Below are 17,304 nucleotides of genomic sequence, written 5' to 3' on the forward strand. Positions count from 1 at the left end.
CAAAATGACAGCCCTAAAAGGCCCTTCTCGTGACATCTTGGCCTCTAACTTGCTACGTAGGTCTCTTTGGATGCTGCAAGTTGTATTTGTCAGCAGGACTGTCGCAGTTTCACTCATCAGAACTGTGTTCTCCAGTATCTGTGCTCCATGAAGAACCAGGCCTTACTGCTGTGCTGCCCAGTGTAATAAACGTAATTCACTCTGTCCTGTGTGCATGTAACGTACATTATTTTAATATCAGTATCTGGAACTGAACCTGATACAGCCATCTGAATATCTAGTGCTCCTCCTCTGAGTTTAATGTTTCATATGTTGCCGAACAGTTTCCATTTGGGCACTGGGGAACTAGGAGATACTGTAAAATAGATTCTGTTGTACAGAGTGGACCTCCGCGTGGTGTCTGCGGATAACCACACTGTGACAGGTTGTTTTCACTCCTTTTTGTAAAAATGGAAATACGTTCCTTTGAACCTTGCTTGAAGCTACTCCACTCCCAAGAACTGTGTCTGTTCGCTTCCAAGATTCAAGGGGGCGCGGAGCGTGCGGACGCGGGCGAGGTTATCTGCTGCGGCGCAGAGCGGGAGAACGGCCGAAGGTGCCTCGCGGACCTCTTCCCCGCCAGCGCTTCCGCATTAGCGCTCCTGCAACAAACAGATAAACGATTAGCGCCGTACAGAGCTGGACGCCCGTGTTCATTTGAAGGGGAGGGGAGGAAAAAAACCGGGAACTTTTTTTCATTCAGAGTGCAGCTGGAGCCCTGAGCAAAACCGAGGGAAGCAGAGAAGAGGAAAACGGAAAAAAAGGTACCGTGACTGGAGGCTTGATAAAGCCGAACCGGGGCGAAGATTAAAGGGGATTTTTTTCCTCATTATTTATTTTTTTTTTTTAAGTCACCGAGGTCCGGGTGACAGACCTTTGAAGATTCCGGGCTTTGATGGTAATAACGTATGACGTTTTCTCCGTGCATTGCGCTCTTCTCTCCCGGGTTCACTGTCTGCGGGCAGCGGCGCGGTCGCTGAGATACGGCACGCCTCTCTGAGGAGAGCGCTATCAGAGGACGATAACCGCGCCTCGGAGACGCGCGTCCGCACGCCCGTTCTCAGCTCGCCTCTGATCGTTATCGCACGGCGCGGGCGCTCCTGCCGCTAGCGTTTCTCGGGGGATGCGGGTGAATAATGTATAATACGGCTGTTGACAGAGTCCTGCGACCGGAGAGAGGTGTCCTGCTCTGTTCCTACGGTCAGGAGCCCTTGGGCTCCTCGATAAGGAGCCATTTGCATCCCCATTTTCATGCTCAGAGTCCCCGAGCAGCATAGCGTGACTGAGAATGAGGAACGGCTGCTGGAAATGCCTTCACTTCCAGAGTTGGTATCTTTGGCAGCAGAGTTGTACCTGATCCCGCCACAGCCTCAGAGGTCCTCAGCGTGGCCCGGTGCCATGTTAGCGTGTGTACCTCATCCGCAGGTGATAATGAGCAAGGTGTAGTGCCGCTGATAGCTCCCATTAACGCAGGATTAACCTGATTAGCTCAACCCATATTCCCACTGATATGATTTTTCAAAAGCTAATTACCCCTAGCGCAGTCTCACAGCCACAGCGAGGAGATGCCTTATTGGTCTGCTCACACAGCGGTGGGGAAAGTCCTCCCTTCTACCTGTCTGGGAAAAAAACAGCACAGGCTGGATTGTCGACTCACCTGTACAGGCTCGCATTTCTTACCTCCACCGCTCCTGCCACTGGGGAAGTCAGCAGGGAGACACAAGTGCTACGTCAGGGCAAAAGTGCGAGCGAGAAAACAAATCTGCGGCAGGAAAACCAGCGCAGCAGTTTTGCGAAAGTTAGTTTTGCCTTCAGTGATATTCTGCCCAGGTTTCAGGGATGTGGGACTGTGCAGGAATGCCAGGTCTGGGAGGATCTGCTGATCCTCGGTGGCAGGTGCGCACCCCAAGAATGTTCAAGTTGACGGTGATGCAAATCCGAAGTGAATGTCACCGCCGCGAAAGGAACTGTCTCGGCTCTCGACTGAAAGACTGGGATTTCGCCAGCGCAACAAGGTTTTTCTGTAGCGGTGAAATCCAGAATATGCTGTATATAGATTCTGCGCCTATTAACTCTCATTCCATTTGTTATATTGCATTTAAACCCTGTTTTTAGCCAAGCCACTGCCTGTCTCTCCCTTACTCCTGGTATCCCTTCACCTAAAGCAGTGTGACCCAGAGCCTAGCAGAGAGTGAATGGAGACTTCATGGTTTGTGAGTGCTGGCCTACAAGGACTCCAGAGCTTGTTTGCTAGTATGTTAATTCATTTATTTAGCCTGCCTGAGACCTTGATTAATGAGCGGCCCTGTTAATAAAGCCAAGAGAGCAATTAGAGGTGGCTGTTTGGGAGAGCATTACGTTTGACAAGCATCTCTCTCTCTCTCTCTATCTGTGTGTGTGTGTGTGTATATAGATATTATATAATATCTATATACACGTACACAAACATAGACAGTATAGTTGATCAGGGTCTTCCAACAGTCTTTCATTACTCTTGGCTGCTTGGAAATGACCACCATCAACAGTGGCAACTACAGGTGGTAACTACAGCCTATAGTTGGCCACCAGTATTTTCTGACTGACTGTCAGTTGTGTGTGTCCCCAGCTTACAAGTGTACCATTGCTTGGCATCATGTCTTCCAAGTGCTGTTAGAGTTTTCTCAGACCAGTTCATCTGTCAGTCTGCACTGCTCTGGGGAGCTGGGCATAGCTCTGCTGGTGCCATATTTAACATTGGGCACTGTGTTAAAATACTGGAATTTGAGTCTGTATGAGGAACCATCATGCTGTATCTATGGATGTTCCGCATAGGAACATAGGGGAATACTGTCAGAATGTTTGCAAGAATATGATACAGGGTACTGAAGGGGAAAAATTATATAATTACTTATTTTATTGAAAGGTGGAATTGTTACAGAATCAGAGAGGAATAACGTGAACTACAGAGGCAGAGTGAATTATGGTTGACCCCATAAAATTGCAAAGTAGTTAATGGTGTTTTTCCATTTATTTGTTTATGTTATTACCTAGCTTGCAGCCAGTCTTGTTTTAAAATGCATTATCTAATTTTACTTGTTTAAATACATATATATATATATATATATATATATATATATATATATATATATATATATATACATACACACACATATATATATATATATATATAAATTTATCTTTAGACTCTTTGTGGTAGTAACAGAAATGGATACTAGTGGTCACATATGTAATTTATGATCAATTTCTGATCAGAGAAAAGTCTTAATATAGCAGCACTGCATGTAAACACCTTGAGGTATAAAGTCATCTAATAATCAAATAAATAAACGAATTATTCAAGTGTAGTTTGCCAACATATAATCAACGTGTGTTTAGTTTTAGTGGTCCATGTTTCAGTTGTTATTTTTTTCCGAATATCCACATTCAGAGAGCCATTTCTGTAGTGTAGATTTAGACACATAGTCTAAATAGAATAACATAGTCAATGTTATCTTCGAGCTCTGAATGGATACCTCATAGCAAAAGTAGTGCATCCGTAATCACAAGCCAAAGTTTTCAACTCTCCAGTGCAATCGTTTGACGTAAAGACAACGGGATGGGAGTAATTTAACGTTTCAGGTGAGCACATTCAGGCCAAGTGCAGTATCGATTGCCAAAAAGTAACCACCGTCACCGTTATGTTTTATTATTGTTAAATAGTCCTGTTTTATATAATATCCGTGTTAATTGCGTTGTAGCGTGAGGCGGCAGTGCTGTAATGAATCAGGGGAAAGGCGCACACAGAGATCTCGGTACGGGACTAATGAATCTAATTATATGGAACACGCTGGGGTGAGCGGTGCCCAGTTCCAGCGGGTCTGGTACGTGCCCATGCTGCCCTGCAAGAGATAAGCCCTGGCGCAGCATGGCGTGCGGTCACCCTCTGCCGCTCCATCCCTCGCGTCGCCTTCCCTTCAACACTCAAGTGGTAATCTCTGATAATAAAAAAAGGGGGGAAAAACGCTCTGAGAATGCTGAAGGTGGGCTGGGCCGTTTTTCTCCTTCTCAATGACATGCGATGTTTTTTTAACAGAATGCCGCGGGCATCGGATTTGGAGCGTTCTCGTTCAAGGTCTCCGAGCCTCCGAGAGATAGTTCGCGTCTTTTGTTCAGTCACGGAGAAGCTTTCTCCACGAAAATGAATGCAAGTTACCCGAGTCTTTATGCCCTTCTCTTTATTTCTCCCCTGCAGGTGGAGCGAGAGATCGCTATTCTAAAGCTCATAGAACACCCGCACGTTTTAAAGTTGCACGACGTCTACGAAAACAAGAAATATTTGTAAGTACTCTTTCTGCTCTGTTCTATTTCTATATTCAGTTTTTCTATTGTATAATTAAAAACTGTATTGGGTGAAATCAGTCTCCTTTACTGACAGTATATGTGTGGAGGTTGTCCCATGCATTCCAATGTGTAAAGTCTACAGGTCATTGAAAACTGTACACAACTCTTCGCGGCTGATTAAGACGAGCTGCATGCTGGGAAATGGAATTTTGTTACGTATGTTCTGCTTGTCAATATTCAACGGAAGAAGAGTTGAAAATGAGTAGCTGGAAGAGGAGGCCATGAAGAGACACTAATACTAGTGGAACGCAAATACAGTAATAATAATTACGTGAAGCCCTTATTTAGTCACGCTTAAATTGAAAGCTGTTAGTGGAGGACATAGTGCTCTGTTATGTAAACGTGACAGCAGTGTGCTTAACATCAGAGTCATCGCTATTACATTTACAAATATTTGCGACTGCGAACGCAATGTACATTAGACTAATCTCATATTTATAAACTTAGGAAGGGCATTTTAATTTTGCGAGAGGATTAGTTACCATGGCGACTATCTTTTCATTGGTTTTACTATGTAAAGAAAGCAGATTTTGATTGACGTGAGATTACAGTTATCAATATTCATCACAGGACAAACGGAATAAAGTCAAACGGAAAAATGAAAAGAAATAAGAGAAAGAAGGGGGCTAACAAAGCAAATTACATGATGCAAAGAATCTGTACATCTTCATATGTATGCATATATATTCAGACAGGACCATTTCCTGAATAAAATGGGTGGTGTCTGCATTAGGAAGACAGTTTTGATCAAATCTCCTGATTTTAAAACAATTTAAATCACCATTTAACAATTTATCACTTATGTTTACACACCCATATTTTTCACCAAGGGATTGCAACAGTCTAAAGGAAAATACAGTAGGCTATATATACTCTATTAATGTGGTCATAAATATATATATAAATATATATATATATGTAATGCATTTGTACACATATATATCAAATTCTCTAATTTCTCCTCTCCACATGCTGGCTTGCTCTAGCAGTTACATTTAAACACATCCCTCAATAATTGATAAAGGCACCAGTGCCAAGTGGTGCTGGAAATTTTATTTTTTAATATTCTGATGACACAGATAGATCACTCCACCAGCTACAAAGTGGTTGGCTGTGAAAATGTTACTCTCACAAATCATGTTTGACTCCTCTTCTCATTTGAATAATGGTGACAGCTAATCGCTTCAGCAAATCCCCTTAATCTCCTAATGAATCAAAGGCTCTGGGGAGGAGGGTTGTTTCAGTGAAGGTAGGGTCTATCACCAAGGGGAAGAAGGGCTCTCTCCCTGTGATAAATCCCTTCTCGGCATAAACCAAACATGATGGCTCATTGTTGCCATAGTAGAACAGTATATTTGAATTATATTATCTTGGAATCAACAGATAATTATCTCAGGATTTCCCAAGATTTCTCAAGATTTTGAGATATGTAACCAACATGTTGGATCTTGTTTTGTCGAGATAACCACATTGGTGATGTTGGGGTTCTGAGGTAGTTCTCTGTTGATTTAAAGATAATAAACCCCCAAATGTTATTTCAGCAGGGCCTCAAAGAACCGCTAATACACGGAGGGTTTAAAACAAAAAATGAAAGCTAATCAAAACCAGGGCATCAGAGACATTGCAGAGAAAAACCAGCCATCCCTGATTCCAGTCCTGTGTGGACTGTACCTGAAGGAGGTGATGACATCATTGCTCATAACCATCTGAGCAATGATCATCCTTATAAGGAAGGTGATGGGTAACATTCTAATAGGAATGACACTTTTTAAAAGCAGCTTTCCGTGGGGAATATAAAAATTCATGGTTTGCGGGTTTTATGTGTGAGACGGGTAATTCCTGCCTCTCTGAATCCGGACCCAGTGTGTGAGGGGAGATAGAGGCGCTGTAATGACCAGACATCCAATTTCGCAGTTCAGAGGAGGGAGGGAAGTCTGTGATTGTATGTTACTATCGGGCCTGACCTGTGAACCCAGAGTGTGAGCGGGACTGGGAGACACGAGCCCTCACTGGAACAGCGCGACGGAGCCTGGAGATGAGATCATCAGAGCAGCACAGGTCAAAGGGCGTCTGAAGCACAGATCAGAGGCCAACTGAAGCACAGTTCAAAGGGTATCTGTAGCACAGGTTAAAGGGCAACCCAAGCACAGTTCAAAAGGTATTTGAAGCTCAAATCGCAACATCTGAAAGAGAGACAGCAGTCAACCCGGGAGCACTGAAGCTCCTCCAACACGCAGCAAACACAAACTCACCATGTGTAAATGCAGCATTCAGAGAGGTGCTGTGAAGTGTCACTTTGCCACGCCCGCACCCTGTCACTCTGTCCCCTCCCTTGTGGAAAGACCTTTATTCACACCAGGTGGTAGTGCTTTTCTTGCTGTGAAGACTAAAAAAAGGCATGCAGAACAGTCTGGAATCAGTGATAACTTTCTGTGTGTCAGTGTCTGAAATTCCACTCCTTCCCAGCTTTTGGCTAGGTTTCTACATTCCTACACCTCGTATGCAATTTCTCTTATGGTCTCTTATGGTATGGAGAAAAACTCCCAACACTCTCATAAATGCCTGTTAAATGCTACCGGGGAGATCTCAGCGGTCAGAGTACTGATATCAGCCATGTTGTCTGTATAAAGGCAGAGAGACAAGACACAAGAGTGTGGGCCAGGGGAATATATTTTCTTCTGGTAAGATTGTTTTACTGTTTTTGAAGAGTTTGAAATGAAATCAGTTCTTTCTGGGTCTTAATCAGATCTCTTTGAAACACACCCTTAAGGACAACAATAATCTGTGGAATATGTTTTTTTTTAATCTCTTTTTGTTTGTTCTGTTTCCTCCCTCCAGGTATTTGGTTCTAGAACATGTGTCTGGGGGCGAGCTTTTCGACTACTTGGTAAAAAAGGGGAGGTTAACGCCCAAGGAAGCCCGAAAATTCTTTCGACAGATCATATCAGCGCTGGACTTCTGCCACAGTCACTCAATATGGTGAGCCCCGTTGGCCCTCTTCTTCCCCCCACATGCTCAGTCTGTCCTTACACTGGACGTCCTCTTCCTCCGGGCTAGCTCACAGCTCCTATGATGATCAGAATGAAAACTGCCCACGGAATTTTTCTTTTTGTCGCCTGCTTATGTAAAAAAAAAAAAAATCTATTATTAAAATGATTTTTAAATTTTTGTTACAAGGGGGCTTCTTTCTGGAAGCACATATATTGTTACTGCTATTATTAATGTTGTTGTTGTTGATTTTGTTATCTTTATGATACTATTACTACAGTTACCAATAATGATGATAATAATAGTATACAAGAACATATACATACATATCATAATGTATGGTTATAATTATGGTTATAATTAATGTATCTGTTTATATACACTGGCCATTCATAGACCTCATTTGAAACTCTATAAAAGCAGGACCTGCTTCAGAAAAGTACCTCCTGCTGTTACCGGTCTTTGATTGTTAAAAGAAGACCGCGTGCCCAAGCCTTCAGCTCTCTGTATGTAAAAACACTGAAGAGAACTCGATGGGAAAACTCGCACAAACATGTCCATCTCCGCTCTCCGCTAAGATGTTCTTACCCTGGGGCTTTCAATTACCACCATATCAAACATCAAGAGAGGATTTTTAAAGATAAATCTTAGAGCCTTTTCTCTTATATCTCGTCACGAATCACGTTTGTTCTGAACCCTTCCTCGCCAAAAAAACTTTCATATTTAGTTTCAAAGTGAGAGTTTTTTTTTTTGAGGGTTTCTGATTCCCTGCGCGCTGTGGTGAAGTTTGAGAACACCCTCATGGTGAACCCGCCTCTAGGGGATTCCTCTTTTTTCTGAGATTGCTCGTGATTTGGGTGCAGAATTTGGGAACGGGACCCAAGCTGAGCTTTGCGAAGCTTCCGTTCGCACACCCTGCTCTGCGTGTGTGTGTATGTGTGTGTGCATGCGTCAATGTGTGTGTTTGCGTGTGATTCCTTGTTTGTGTCAGTGGGTGTGTTTAAATGTGTGTTTCTTTGTAATTCTGTGTGTGTGTCTGTTTGCTAGTGAGGACAGCAATTACATGACAAATTATGTGGCCTAAAAGGAAGGAACGGAATGTGTTTGGTGTGATGGAACTGTGGTGGACATCATGTTACAAAACAACTTCTCGCATGATTTCGCTATGATGAAAGATTCAGTGGCACCAGGCTTTAAGTTGAGCTTTTTGACATCAGGTTTACCATTCATATGATTCACTTAACTGCTTTCCAGTCGTAAGCTTGCTGTAACTCCACATAACCTTATGTAATGCAAGCTTCTATAAAAAGGGAAACATTCATGCATGTTAATCAGGCTTTATTTTTGTTTGCATCTGTGAATGTGTGAGCATTTCCAGCAGACGGATTCTGTTGCACCATTAGATCATGGATAGTTGGTTTCAGGCATGTAAGCGCGTCTGTGCACCTCCTCCACAGCCAACAGTTTAGGGCTGGGTGTCTGTCAACACCAGGAAACCCCTCCCCTCTCCCCCATCGTGTGCATGGCAGAGGTTGACAGCAATAATTTCATTCAGGGTCCCTGAGGAAATCTGGGTTTTACCCCCCTCAGGCCAGTGTCAGAGTGGGTGGCAGGCTCAGGACTGTTGGAGCTGGGCTGTGGCCTTCCAGCGGCCTGCTGCTACCCCAGCTGCACACCGTCACTTTGACTGCCTCTTTCTCTGTCTCTCTGTGCACTATTAGTCTCCCGCTCTCCCCGCTGTGTGTGTCAGCTCTCCATGTCATCACTGTCAAGTGGAAGATAAACCTTCTTACCTGAAGGCTGAATGTTATTAGACTCCGTGGATAACGGATAATGCTAATTATGAGCTTGGCACCACTGGCGCTCGGTACTTTCAGATGCACACAAACACACACAAACACACACACACACACACACACAGGGAGGCACACTCTCACACCTGCAGAAATAGCAAACAGATGTAATCTGAGTATTGATGACTGCAGGAACACCAGGCCGTAGACGTCGATGCATGAACCTCTCTTGCACATGACTGCAGACCCAATTCCCCCCCATATCTCAGTTACTCATGGCTGCTATACATCTCCCCTTCCCAATAATCCAGCGCAAACTCCACTGTCACAGCAGTACCCCCTCCCTCCGCTTGCCCACTCTTTCCACTCCTGTAGCAGGGGTCAGATCCTACCCACATGGTGCCAAATTCAGTGTGAGATGGCTTGGTTGCAGTCCAGCCTTTTCGACGCTCCCCTCTTTGTTCACGCTCCCTCCCGACCCAGTGCAAGCGTCAGGGAGATGCCGTGCAGGGATTCTGAAGAAACAGGCAAGGGCATTTTTGCATCGCCGTCATCGTGTCCCGACATCAAAGGCACATCTCGACACTCCCGCACCTGCCCCCCCCAAGTCCCATGCAGGAACTGTCTTTGTATTTACAATTCCAATCGCTCTGTTATTTTGGTAGTTCTGTGTTGGGGATTGATGGGCACAGTGACAAGCACACCGGCGGATCCCCAGGCATTAAAATGGCTGAATAAATTGTTTAGACAGGGCTGCCCCTCCAACCTCTCTCCACCTCCGCCACACCAGCCAAATTCCCCCCTGGGGCCTGAAAGATCATGCTAATACGGTGTGTATTAGACGTCTCCAGGCTTGCAGTCCTCGGGGCTGACAGTGCAGAGGGGGTGTGGGGGGGAGGGGGGACTGCAGGGGTGGGGGGCTCATGCGAGGCAAGCCTGTCAGAGCTGTGTCATCTCCCCCCTTTCATCTGTGGCTGGGTAGGAGGAGAGGGAAAGGTGGTGTCAGTTCAGTTGGGCCGTCACTCCCCTGCTGCTGCTGAGGAGTGTGTATGTGCCTGGAAGGGAGAGAGGGAGAGAGCGCCTCCCCACAGCCACAAGCTGGGCAGCAGGGCATCGGCTCAGAGTGGATGTGGCTTTGCTTTGGGGCCAGGGTTCAAGTGGAACTCCTTAGCCCTCGCCCGGCTTATGCCTCAGTCAAGGAAGCCGGTGGATTCACACAGTAAGGAGAGAAGTGAACAGGCTTCTCGCGACAGACAGCTGAGAAACAGAGAATGGCATGTCATGTAGACATCTGTTGTTCAGAGCCTGGTCCACCTTCCCACCTTCACTGCTGCTGCAGTTCGACCTCTGTGCTGTCCAAATAAAATGTAGGAGACTGGGAGTTAGAAGTACAGTATGGCTACGATAAAAACAGCTGAATGAATTGAGTCACATAGGTGCAGCACTGAAATCTGAGGCCAGCGTGCATTGGGATGCATGTTTTCAGGGTCCGTGTGGAACAGGCTGGGTTTCCATGGTCAGTTGAACAGTCATCACAGAGGGCAAGAGAAAATTGCTGCTCTTACTCTCATTACAGACAGATCCCACAAAAGTGGGATGTTTTATCTATATAAAAAGCTTTTTCATGAGGTTGAACGTTTTCTTGCTTGTATGTGTTGTGCCTGCATCGGAAGCTGTGCACCTAGTTCACTCATCTATTTTTAATTCGCGACAACTTCCTGACTGACACAAGCGGATGGTGGTGGGTGGGGATTAGACTAGACATGAAGGTTGTCGGGGAATCTGATCCTAACCCACTTGTTCTGCTCCCCGAGAAACCGGTGAGTCACTCTCGTCTGAGGTTTCCGGAGGCGAGTTATCTACCCTGCCTTCCTCCACCCTCGTGCAGAAACTGAGTTAACTTCCTCCCCCTCTTTTATTTCATGGCATCCTTGTCCTCCTTACAGTGAGAAATTATGGGGTTGTGGAGGACCAAGTTACAGAGTGGGCGATCCCACGATTTAATGAAGACATGTGTATCGATTAGCCATATGTCGGGGAGGCGACCGGTATTTACAAGTTGGTTAAATCAAGGCTGATGGTTAAACCAATAGTTTAACTCGTTTGTTCAACCGCGGCACCTCTGCTCTCTGTCATATCTAACACAAGACCAGAATATGACTGAGGTGGAACACCTCAAGCACAAACATCATGAAGGAATAACACAGCCATTTCATTCCCCCTATAGCAGCATGCTGTGTCGCAGGGACCCCATACAGGGCAAAATGAAGACTATTTGTCACAAGCTGTGGCTCCCAGCATTCCAATTTGGAAATGGGAGTTCGCTGCTGTGCTGTGGTATAGCTGAATCACCAACCTGTTTGCAGGCAACCGGCAGACCATCTTTTTATGGCCTCCAAACTAACCGCCCCCCCCTTCCTCAAATCTCAGTGAAAATTACTGAGCATTCCAGAGTCAACAGAAGGGTCAGAATTCCAATCAAGTCAGCAGAAATCATTGCCCCATCTGCATTTTTATGGGGCCTCGCCCCTGTCGGTCTACGCCGTTGCCTTTTACGGCACCAGCTGTCCTGTGAAATGAGCTTTTGGGATGCGCCGTCACGTGGAAGAGCAACCCCCTCTGCAGGCCTGCATTTTTCTCCATCGGCCGATTGGCTCTCGGGCTGCGCCCTCAGGTCTGTAATTCTAACCTTGCGGACAGAGAGCCGGCTCCTGCCGCTCCTGAAGCAAAGCTGTGTTTATGGGCTATCATCATTACCTGGCGGCCGGTGGGTAAAAGCGCACGGCGGTAATTCAGTCTGAGAGCAGGGGAAAGGTGTGATAGCGGGAGTGGAAGGACAGGTTAAGGCAGATGGGTGGAGTCGGATGGGCGGAGTTAGACGGGTGGAGTCAGATGGGCGAGGGGGGCCTTCCACTGTGCTCTGTGTTATTGAGTCACAGTATCTCCTTGAAGAAAGCTGCACCTCTCAGTGTCGATCTGCACAGTGTTGCACAACTCTTACACTGCTACCTACCAAAAATAACAGTTATGTAACAGAATATGTCTAATCAGAATACAATTTGCAAAACAATACATCAAGTATGTCTGTTGCTTAGAAGCGGGCGTCCCTTTTTACAGCTTGTGCTCCAAATACTGCAACTGTGTCATAGAAGAAAATTGACCTATCATTAAATGATTATTTGCAGTAGGTTTTAGTATCAAACTAGTCATGATAATTGAGTCTGTGTACCTTTATTTCCGTCATATCTTTTGCTCAGAAAATGGATGCAGAGAGTAATAGCATGAGTCAAAGCACTGATGGCATAAAGTTAGCTGCCTGCCATATATTTTGGAATATTATGAATGAATGTGACGGCTCTGATGGTCACCGAAGGGGAGGAAAAAAGGAATTGGAGCGAGAGTTATCACAGCGAATCAAGGGCTCTCACACCATCACTTTTCCACTCGCAGGCAGCACACTGTCACTTCCTCCCCCTGCAAAAGAGACATTGTAACAAATGGGTCACTCATGTGATGCTCGCCAGCTGTGTGGCCTCGGTCCCGGGGTTTAATCTGTGACCCGCTCTTTCACCGCAACACACTCTCCTTACTTTTAAAATATGATTCCAAATGTCGGAGGTACTAAATGATTCATGTGATTATATAGTTTATTTATTTGACACTGTTTTGTCAATTGCATTGTGCTATCGTTTTTTCTTTTTTCATTTATTTTTTTAGCCTATGTATTTATTATATGTAATTTTCAGTGTTGTGCCTGTCAGACTACCGATCATGATAGCAGGATTCCAGTGCCAACCAAAGACCCACCTCTTCAGATTTCACCTTGGACCCCTACTCAAGCATGTGTCACTTTCGCTGGATAAGAGCCTCTGCTAAATGTAAATTCAGGGCACTTAGGGTTAATTTTTACATGGTATGAAAGGTGCTACACAAATAAAGTAAAAGAAATAATAATAATAATAATAATAAATGGTGGCAGTAGCAGTAGCAGCATGGTAGCACAAAGCTCTGTATCCAGCACAGGGCCCATTGATTAACTACTAATTTTTTAAATCTACTCCTGATAAGAAGCCAGGAGGCATTTGCCAAAGGGCTGGGGGTGAGTGGCTTACTCAGTAATCACTACAGCCCTTAGGGCAGCTATTTCATCTCCGTATGCCTGGCTTTGAAATTTCCAGCATACCGCAGTGCAGCTTCAGTGCAGGGGGCCACTGAAGGGCTATCTGTTCCAAATGCATGAAGTGACCAAGGGGACTCGTATGATCATATATCTTTCACAGCCAGTGAATGAGAAATGACTCAGATCTACCTGCAGGCTGCAGTCTGAGAACCACAGACAGCAATGTGTCATAGTGGTTGAAGGACCAGACTGTTGTGGGTTCAAATCCCACACAGGCACTACCATTTCACGTTTTAGCGAGGCACTTTGAACCAAATTGTCTCTGGTATCATGCAGCTGCAGAAATTGACCGCGAGATGTGTAGTTCACTTTGCATATAGGTTTCCACTAAGCAATGAAGGGATGTAATGTCTACAGCATGAGGGGAAAATCAACAAAGACGATGAAAGAAAATGGAAAACTTGTCTAATCATGTTCTTCTGCAGTACTCGCTTAATTAGCTGCATTTGCTAATTATTTCTAATTGCGTTCTGCTTGTTGGGAGACGGCTTTGCTTCCCTGTTGAGTACAGCATTAACACAATCAATGGAACAATTTGGTGTGCCTGTTACAGGGCTCCCTCAAATCAATGGCACCAAAAGATTGAGCCAATGAGACAGGGACGGCATAAAGGAGCATTGCACAGTATTAAGAAAGAGCTTAATGGCACTACCGCATATTGGCTGCATTGGAAGATTCACACACTTTAGTGAAGTCCGCCGCAAGTCATCGCCAATGCATGAGAATGTGCAGCGAGTAGGCTGACATTCATAAGAAGCAGAAAGCAAAACTTTTTTTTTTCCATAGGTACCAATACTGACTTGGAAGGAGCTTGAAATTAAGCATACTTTTCTTCTACTTCATTGTACTTCATGGCATTGTAATGTTCAGACGTTGGAGAAAAATGGTGGCTGCTTCTGAGGCGGTTAGTACCCGCTATGTTGATGTTGCCAGGTAACTTAAAAATACATTGATTCTGTTGTATGATGTTGCTTAACGATCTCTTTCCATGCAAGAATATCCTTACTCATGCTGTTCAAAATAATAACAGGGGCACTCGGTGAGGGATCGATGCAGACAGGCTGATCAGGGTGTCTCAGCGATTTGTGATTCTGAACAGCCCCGCTGCAAGATCTGGTTACAAATCGTGGGAGACATGCAGAGTATATCCACTGGCATCCTCGACCCTGCTTCAGCAATATTCCTCGGCCTCGGCCCATCGTTAATCATGTGTGCACGGAAGACTGCAGAGGCTGAGTATCTCCGTGGATGCAGCAGAAGTGCATTCTGGGTAAAAGTCTTCCTCTATCTGTACTGTGCCTCAGATTGCTGATAGCACCACCGTGACTAAGCCTGGGGGCCAGAGAGGTTCAAGAGAGGACATTGTACGCTATCCCAGAGCATCATGAATGCCAACCAGCGGAAAAAAAATACAGCAAAGAGAGATATTAGTAGAAGGGACACCCTGTGTAAGTGTGATTACAGTGTGTGAACTATGCTAATGTGTCAGAGAGGCTTTAATGGCCCATTATAGATGGTTTAGCCTTGACACATAATAAACCACCCCGCTGCAATTTGTCCCTATTATATAGCTGAAGAGTGATTCACTTGGGCTTGGTTCACTGCAGCCTTTATTGAGGTTAGTGTCCTCATTCTGTGTGTCTTTCCTTATCACAGTGATAGATCCTCTACTGACTTTTGAGTGTCCATGTTGTGTGCAAAGTTTCTAACTTGAGGACTTTTTAGGAGTTTTAATTTGTGATTGTCAAATCGGAAAAATTGAAGATCAGCACACATTGTCAGACCCTTACCGGGTTTGCTTCCCCAAGGTGATGGCCATTTTTATCAGCGAGGGCTAAAATGTGCTTTGTTCCATAATTGCTGACCACACCAGGCTCAAAGGCCATTAGGGTTGTCACCAGCATCTCCAGCGCCAAAGCATCGCTCTTAGATCAGTGGTTACACAAATGTAAAGACGTCTATGGCATTGTCAGCTGGCTTCCTGGAGAGTATTCCCTGAGAGTACATTATCCTTTATGCTCCTTGCTATACAGGAACACAGTTTGACACAGTAGGAAAGTGGTGATTAGTAGACAATGCTGAAACTGGGAAAAATAGAAATTTGGAGAATGTTCTGGATGCCTGATCTTGTCCTCCTCTAGGCACCTCTGATTAAATGCCCCCCAAAAAATTATTTTTAATTCTGTTGCATTTTTTGTGTCATTTTCAGAATTATGCTAACTATGTCCTCAAACTTCCACAAAATAACAATGTTTTCATTGTTTAAGAATCTGTGTAGAACTGCTCAAAATGGTTTTATGAGGGGAAAAAAATGCTTGTGAATATGGGAGCCGGCTTCATGGTCAGCATGCTTTCCCAAACCGGTTGGAACAGTTGGAAATGGGTCGCCTGGGAGACTGATGGAGTAGCGTGTGCCAGGCATGTGACATGCACAGTTTGTGAAAAGGCAACGCAAAATGTCAGTGAATGCCCTTTCATACAACGGGCACTGTCAGTGCCTATAGTAAGAAACGTCATTAGAATGTCCTCGACACCCAATAGTGGAACTGCGGAACATTGTGGAAAAATCTTTGGATTAAGGCAGCATACCTTTCCTCTGGCATATTCATCCTTATAATAATCACAACTATGACAGCAAAAAGTATATGGTGGAATATCTTGTCAGTGATTACCACTGATTTTCCCTTTCAGAGCCCTGGATTCAATAAACGTCTGTTCTCAACTTTGACTTACAATAATATGAAAATGTTTCTTTTTTTCTTCACAAACACATTTTGACCAGAAGTGATTTGTATTGAAAAGTAATGCTGGTGTTTACTGGTGAGTCAAAATTAAGGACTCCTGTTGATTTAATCCAGGGGAGGGTATTTTAGGCTTTGTTCATCCGTCACACAATTCCAGTAGACAACTCTCGGTGAAGCTGGTCGCGCTCCACACGTGTTTTGTGGACTTTGTACATAAGTTTGTTTACTGCTTTTTTCAGGCACTTTGTTTCCTTTTGTGAAAATTTTTACCCACACAAAGCAAGTCTACCTGATTCCCGAGGGCAGGTGCTGAGCGTCTGATTGAAGCATTGAGATCTGGTTCGCCTGCCTGTGTGATATCCATGTGTGTCATTGCGGAGGTGGTGAGCACATACTCAAGCATCTGTTGTCAGTTTTCATCCATGCACCAAAACTACGCTGTACCCAAGGTCATTTTTCTCCCCTTTCAGAAATCTGGGGTTCTCTAGTGTGTCAGTAGTAGTGGTTTGATTTCTCAAGTGGCTTCAGCCTCTGGGTGCTTGGCCTGTCTGTAAACACACCAGTCCATTTTGAAAAGGGAGCACTTTGATAAAGTCTTTGGCTGTCGGGGGTTGAATGGAAGGGAATGGGTTGACAAAAACAAACTGACAGCACCTCCTGGATGGGTCTCAAAGCTGTTTTATGACAAGCCAAATTTGTATGAGCATTCACATAAAAAAAAGAACTCTGCACACAGTGGAAAAATTCAGTGGCACATGATGTATTCTGCAAAGTCGCACCTCAATCCTGTTTTTCCCCTGGGGGACTAAGATAAGGGGGAAAGATGCCACCAGGTGGTTCCTCTCTCATGGGATGCCCAATTGGCTGGGAGCTGTTCTCCTAGGAGGCTCCTGGGAGATGCATCAAAGCAAGAGAGGGCAAGCCAAAGGAAATCGACTGGATGCTCCAGCACAGGCTCTGGATTAATAGAGCTGGGTTTTCAGTTCCACCACAGCTTAGTGAGGCTGTGTGCATATGGGTTGCAGGTGTGGCTTTGTTTCACAGGTGATCTTTTGCAGTATATTCAGAGGAAGGTAGTGGAGGTAGCTCACTGAGCAGTTATACAGTAGTTCTGCCTATTATAGGGTTAAAGTGGAAGTGGGAGTTACCTTGTGTATGTTACCATTGTGTCCTGATTTCT

At 44.8% G+C, this 17,304-nt stretch overlaps 1 protein-coding gene across 4 annotated transcripts in view; it reads left to right on the forward strand.

Moving 5' to 3' along the window:
- brsk2b (BR serine/threonine kinase 2b) overlaps positions 1-17,304 on the forward strand; it is a 176,873-nt gene that overhangs the window by 114,968 nt on the left and 44,601 nt on the right. For all 4 annotated transcript variants that reach the window (XM_036543494.1, XM_036543491.1, XM_036543492.1 and 1 more), the window contains exons 3-4: positions 4,271-4,356; positions 7,258-7,398. In XM_036543494.1, the coding sequence (XP_036399387.1) occupies positions 4,271-4,356; positions 7,258-7,398 (227 nt within the window). The remainder of the gene's footprint in view (positions 1-4,270; positions 4,357-7,257; positions 7,399-17,304) is intronic.

The sequence above is a fragment of the Megalops cyprinoides genome, chromosome 13, assembly GCF_013368585.1.
Source record: "Megalops cyprinoides isolate fMegCyp1 chromosome 13, fMegCyp1.pri, whole genome shotgun sequence".
Lineage (NCBI taxonomy): Eukaryota > Metazoa > Chordata > Actinopteri > Elopiformes > Megalopidae > Megalops > Megalops cyprinoides.